The sequence below is a fragment of the Malus domestica genome, chromosome 05 (assembly GCF_042453785.1).
Source record: "Malus domestica chromosome 05, GDT2T_hap1".
NCBI classification, from domain to species: domain Eukaryota; kingdom Viridiplantae; phylum Streptophyta; class Magnoliopsida; order Rosales; family Rosaceae; genus Malus; species Malus domestica.
In genome coordinates, this window is record NC_091665.1 from 12,553,334 (window position 1) to 12,560,338 (window position 7,005).

The 7,005-nt window shown below is 39.9% G+C and overlaps 1 protein-coding gene across 1 annotated transcript; it reads left to right on the forward strand.

The window, feature by feature from the left end:
- The first annotated feature begins 2,135 nt into the window (after window positions 1–2,135).
- LOC139196065 (uncharacterized) lies at window positions 2,136–2,696 on the forward strand. Its single transcript, XM_070821728.1, has one exon. It carries the CDS (start codon window positions 2,136–2,138, stop codon window positions 2,694–2,696), a length of 561 nt encoding a protein of 186 aa, XP_070677829.1.
- Window positions 2,697–7,005: the final 4,309 nt, after the last annotated feature.

The following is a 7,005-nucleotide window of genomic DNA, read 5'->3' on the forward strand; positions in this document are numbered from 1 at the left end:
CATAGTCCCAACACCTCAACACCATCAATGACAGAACAAAAGAGAAAAGATCAGGTAATGGCAGTCAGGTCTCTGATCAAAAGACTGTTGGTGTATGGGAGAGAAAGAAAGCAAGAAAGAGAGCTCTTAGAGAAAGAAGAGCAGGAATGGCAGCTTAAAACTTTGACCAGTCAGGATAAAAGCATAAAAGAGCTTTGTGGAGAAGAGTTGAATGCAGCCATACGAATGGTTGAGTGCATTTATGACGTGGATATGCCAGATGACTTGCCCGAAAGCCCAGAGTTAGTTGAATTTTTGTGTGCAAAACCTGACAAGCCACCACCAGAAGTTCAGGATCCTTTGGAAGTCATTGATTTGGGGGTAGAAGGAGATCCAAGACCTATACAAATCAGTGGCTTGTTAGAGACTAATGATCGGGCAAAGATTGTCTGTCTTTTGCAAGAATTTAAAGATTGTTTTGCTTAGCATTATACTGAGATGCCAGGTTTAGATCCAACCTTGGTGGAACATAGAATGCCCATCAAGGAGGGATATAAACCTGTTAAACAAGCGCCACGGAGGATGTCAAAAGAAATAGAAGAAAAGGTCAAAGAAGAAATTGAAAGACTAGTAAAAGCTGGATTTATTAGACTTGCCAAATATGTGGAATGGTTGGCTAACATTGTACCCGTTTTAAAAGCCATAATAAAAGCAGTACGATGTTGTGTTGATTACAGAAATATTAATGGCGCTACACCAAAAGATGAATATCCCATGCCCATGACTGATCTATCCATAGATGCAGTGGCAAAACACAAAGTCTTATCTTTTATGGATGGAAATGCTAGGTATAATCAGATAAAGATGACCCATGAAGATATACACAAAACAACTTTTAGGTGTCCCGGACATGTGGGGGCATATGAATATCTAGTCATGCCATTCGGGCTTAAGAATGCTGGTGCAACCTACCAATGGGCAATGAATGCCATTTTCCATGATTTAATTGGCCAAAACATTGAGGTGTACATCGATGACCTTATGGTGAAATCCAAAACAGAAGAGCAGCATCTGCCAGACCTCAGACAAGCTTTGACAAGGATGAGGATCCATAAACTCAAAATGAATCCAAAGAAGTGCGCATTCGGAGTGAGAGCGGGCAACTTTTTGGGATTCCTGGTTCATCAGAGAGATGTAGAAGTGGACAAGAACAAGTTTCGGGCAAAAATGGAGTCTCCTTCACCCACCAACAAGGTGCAACTTCAAAGACTGCTAGGTAAAATTAATTTCTTAAGGAGATTCATTGCCAACTTAGCAGGCAAGATCCAGCCGCTGACTCCTCTACTGAGACTGAAGGATAAAGAAAATTTTGAATGGGGACCACCACATCAAAAGGCTTTCGATAGCATCAAAGCCTATTTGACTTCTCCACCAGTGTTGGTACCACCTCAAAGAGGAAAGCCCTTAAAGCTATATATTTCTGCTGCAGAAAAATCAATCGAAAGTTTACTAGCCCAAAACAATGAAGACGGGAAGGAGCATGCAGTGTACTACTTCAGTAGAATTCTGACTGAGGTAAAAACAAGATACTCCCCAATAGAAAAATTATGCCTAGCTCTGTATTTCTCTGCTAGTAAGTTGAGGCATTACATGTTACCGTGTCATGTGCACATCATCGCCAAAACAGATGTGATAAAGTATATGTTGTCAAAGCCAATGCTAACAAGAAGAATTGGGAAGTGGATTCTAGCATTATCAGAGTTCAGCTTTCAATATGTACCCCAAAGGGCGGTCAATGACCAAGCAATTGCTGACTTCTTGGCAGAGCATCAGGAGTCGCAAGATGAGATTGTCAATATAACAGGGACCCTAGAAGTGGCTAGTGTGTGGATCCCACTAGCAAGGGCATCTCGAGCAAAGAAGAGTGGGTCCAACAAGAAATAAAAAGAGTAACTGATATCTGGATTACTCATTGGAAGCTGTATTTTGATGGTTCTTACACTCAGAAGGCTTCTGGAGCTAGAATTGTTATCATAAATCCCCAAGGGGTTCACCATTATTATTCGTTCCTCCTAGATTACCAAGGGAACACCTACAATTAGGCAGAATATGAAGCCTTAATAATTAGTTTGGAAATCTTGATAGAGCTGGGGGCAATGGAGGTAGAGGTGTTTGGTGATTTAGAGTTAGTAATAAACCAGCTAAATGGAGAATACAAGTACAGACATATCACCATGGTTGGATATTACTTGGCAGCCACGCAATTGTTGAGCTATTGGGATTATAAGATATCGGTTAATCATGTCCCTAGGGGATTCAATCTGGCAGCCAACGAGATGGCGCAAATAGCCTCAGGAGTACCGCTCCAGGAAAGGACGTATGGAGTAGATGTTGAGATTCAAAGAAGAAATCTTCCTTCTATTCTAGAAAGGGGATTCATTCTGGATGTAATGGTTCTAGAAACTGAGATAAAAGAATGGAGATCGCCTATTATTCATCATTTAAAAGATCCTTCTTCACCAACAAGTAAGAAGAACAGACAACAAGAAACTACGTATGTCTTATGGGCAGAAAACCTGTTGAGAAAAACTCCAGATGGACTATTGTTGAAATGCCTAGGCCAAGAGGAATCTATGAGAGTAATGGCCAAAGTACATGAAGAAGTATGCGGGGCACATCAAGTTGGGATGAAGATGAGGTGGTTGCTTAGAAGGTAGAGGTATTTCTAGCCTGATTTAGAAAAAGATTGCAAGTCTTATGCTCGAGGCTGTGAAGAATGTCAATGGTATAGACCCCTCCAACATGTGCCTTCAGTACCTTTAAATCCGGTGGTCAAGCCTTGGCCATTCAGAGGGTGGGCAATGGACTTCATCGGGCAGATTTATCCAGCTTCTAGCAAGAGGCATACTTTCATAATTGTGGCGACGAATTACTTCACTAAATGGGTAGAAGCCTTGGCCGTAAAGACCATAACCTCAGCTACGGTCAAGAAATTTATTGAAACCAAGATTCTGCACAGGTTCGAGGTGCCCAAAATCATAGTCGCGGATCGTGGACCATCTTTTATTTCAAAATAAGTTGAAGAATTTGCAAACAAATACAAAATAAAGATGATCCAGTCCAGTCCTTACTACCCCCAATCAAATGGCCAGGCGGAGGCCAGCAACAAGATTTTGATAAACATTATCAAAAGAATGGTGACAGATAGTCCGGAAAAATGGCATGAGAAGCTAAGAAATACTTTGTGGGCATACCGAACCTCTAAGAGGGCAGGAACGAGGACAACTCCTTATGCTTTGACTTTCGGGCAAGATGCGGTTCTTCCCATAGAGATCAATGTAAGTTCTGTTAGAATTCAAAATCAATTTGGGTTACATAGTGAAGAGTACATAGAAACCATGTGTCAAGGGATTGAAAACTTATATGTAGCCCGAGCTTATAACAAGAAGGTAAAGCTGAAGTCTTTCAAGGAAGGAGATTTAGTATAGAAGGCAGTCTTTCCTCTTGGAGCTTAGCTTAGGGGCTTTGGGAAATGGAGCCCAACATGGGAAAGTCCTTTCATTGTTAGTCAAGTATTAGATAATGAAGGATACTACTTGGCGGACATCGAAGGAAATTGGCAGAAACATCCCATCAATGTCAAATTCTTAAAGACGTATTGTCCTACATTATGGGATGTTAAGGATTGTTATATTGAAGAAGATGTGAGATAAAGCAGGCTTCGGGGTGCCAGAATGCAGTAATTATTCATCAAAAAACATTCAAGAAGACAGAAAGATAAAAGTTGTTAAAATGATGTTTTAATCATTTCGACAAATTGGTGAAATTTACATCAGATTCAGCTCCCATATGTTATGCTCGATTCTTTCTAGTTGCAGTGGTGTCTCGATCAAGTCTTCTGGTGTCTTCATGGACAAAACCTGATCAGGTGATCGGGTTGTGCGGCCAAGATAAGCCTGGTAGAGGACCCTCAATGCGAACTACCAGGTATGATGGTGAAGTCCGACTTATCGGGGCAACTACCAGGATGGTGTTCCCTCGACCAAACTTGTAAAAATTCAAACAAGCTTAGAACGAGAAAATCGCCTGACCAAAGGTGTTGGGAATAGCGGGGTGTATGACCAAAGGTGTTGGAGATAGTAGTTATTTGATGAAAATCCTTTTTCTCACGTTTTAGGAAACTCCATATGAGTCTTGAGGAACCTATTTCCCTAGTCTTAGAAGAAAACTTAGAAGGCAGAAATGCCCGAGGAAGATGAAGGGGGAGGTTGAAGAAGATCTGTTGGCTCGGCATAAGAAACTTTTGGCTTGAGTTATTTGTTCAAAAATAAAGATTGGAGCCAGAATTTATAGGAACATCAAAAGATAGTTTAAAGGTCAGGGGAAAAGCAAAAAACGAGAGATTACATTAATCCCGTCCAAAGGACACAAGTTCTGAGAGAAAGGCATATATACGCATGTGGATATTCAATTAATATTGGCGCCTGGAATTCCAGCCTAAATATTAATTGAAGGGGGCACTGTTTGGGTTAAAACTTGAACTTTGGGCTCAAAAGGGGGTTAGTCCAAAAGAAGATCCAAAAGGAATGCAGCCGGAGCCCAGAAGGAGGAAGAAGCCCTTTTCCCGACTAAGTGCAGATCACTTAAGCCACTTGCTCACCTATCTAGAGATCAAGTGGTGTAGACTAGCCAGCTAATCAGCCACAAAGTACTTTATAATCGCAAGATAAGTAAAAAGCTGATGAGTCACTACCCTGTTGGAAATGTGCCCTAAAACCAATCATGTGATGATACATTACGGACATTTCACATGTTAAACTAATCTAGTTTAATATCAAGGGCAAAGATTATTGTTTTAAGCCGTCTCATATAAATGTTATATGCTTAAACGATAAGTCCAAGGAATATGTAATTAGGAGAATGTAATTTAAACAAGTTAGATGTATGAGACCATTCTCTTTCGTATACATATCCTAAACGTTCCTGATCATAGGATTGCCAATTGGGCATTGACAGTCCATTAAGATCAGTACGTGATGTGTCTTCTCTCATGAAGAGTGACTGGTCTCGAGTCATTGGTGTGATTGACACTAAGACAAGCATATAGGTGCTCAATAGCGAATGAGTCCACTGAACACGATCAACGAAAAGTTATCATACTCATGTCACATGAGAACTCATGGTTGGAATAATGCAAAGTAGTCATTTGACCTGAGGCATCATAGTTATCTTATGGTTAAGTCCTTGATTATGTCAAAGTCACTCCATCAGAGGGTGTCCACGGCATAGTTGGGGTTAAGCCACTTAGCCATGGAGGCAAGTGAATGCACAACAAGAGATTTCTAACCTTCAAACCGTTTGAGGGAAAATACTCTATGATATGATTAAGAATCTCTGGCCAGAGTATGAATGAGATTTAGGAAGTCATTCCAAATCACATTCAAGGTAATCATATAAGTAAATGAATCACATTGGATAGTAGACATGAATAAACTATCAATCCAAACAATGTGGTCAAGAGTATTGTATTAGAGAAAGACCGTATTGCATTGTAATCTTAAACTGAATAGGTTCTCCACCTCTTCTGATTAGCTTGGGTAACCATGACATACTGCTAGGTGTCACTCATGGTTTGTGGAAGCCCTAAACGTGTATAATCACTAAAGGGAGAATTGAAAGTAAGTTTCAATTCACAATCAATTTGAAAGAGTTCTAATCGCCCACTGCCTCGCTAAAAGGAACCTAATGGATCGTACACCGTGTAAGGTAAAGATTAAAGAAACAACGGAGATGAGTAAGAATAATTAAATGGTTTAATTATTTATGGCAAGGATTAATTAATATGTTAATTAATCAAATGAATAAAGTTCGTTAAAGACCTAGGGTTAGTTTTGGGCCTTAAGGCCCAATGGGCTTCGAACGTCAAGCCCATTGACTTAAGTTGTATGACAACTTAATGACTAAATATTCACAAAGGCCCAAACAACCCAATAACACCCTATGGCCGGCCATATTGATAATGGAGTGGGTTTTGGACTTCTTACAAGTTTGCCACTCCAATGAAGGTAGGTATAAATATGACTTTATAGCCTTTTCTTCATTAGGGTTTCTTTTGGGAGAAAAGATGAGAACAAAAGCTCTCTTTGCTCTCTAAGAGGCCGGCCACCCTAGAGGAACATAGCTAGCAATCTTACTTCCTCTAGGTCACTCATTTCTTCATCAATCCTACTTCCTCGCTAAAAGAAACCTAATGGATCGTACACCGTGTAAGGTAGAGATTGAAGAAACAACGGAGATGAGTAAAGATAATTAAATGGTTTAATTATTTATTTATGGCTAGAATTAATTAATATGTTAATTAATCAAACGAATAAGTTCGTTATAGACCTAGGGTTAGTTTTGGGCCGCAAGGCCCAATGGGATTTAAATGTCAAGCCCATTAACTCAAGTTGTATGACAACTTGGATAAACAAAGGGCTTGAAAGCCCAATAAACCCTTAAGGCCGGCCATTTAGAGGAGGGTAGTGAACTTGCTTTAATTACAAGTTTGCCACTCCAATGAAGGAAGGTATAAATATGACTTTATAGCCAAAATTCATTTAGGGTTTCTTTTGGAGAAAATATGAGAACACAAACTCTCTTTTCTCTCTAAGAGGCCGGCCACCCTAGAGGAACATAGCTAGCAATCTTACTTCCTCTAAGTCACTCATTTCTTCATCAATCTTTCCTTGGTGTGGAGACTTAGAGGTTCTCAACTTTGAGAACTTGGAGAAACCAATTCTTCCATCCAAATCCATGGAGCTAAGAAGCAAGGAATGAAGGCCCTATCTCTTGGGTGATTATCCTTTGCTTATGCAAAGAGGAATCAACAAAGGTATAATTTCTCAACTCACTTTGTTTTGAGTTGAGTCTTGGTTCACCTAACTACTAGGCTTTGAATTTAATGGGTAATGTTTTGTTTTGAGTGCATGCAAGCATGATTCCGCCTTTAATTTGTTAATTGCATGCTATAGATGTTGCTCAAAT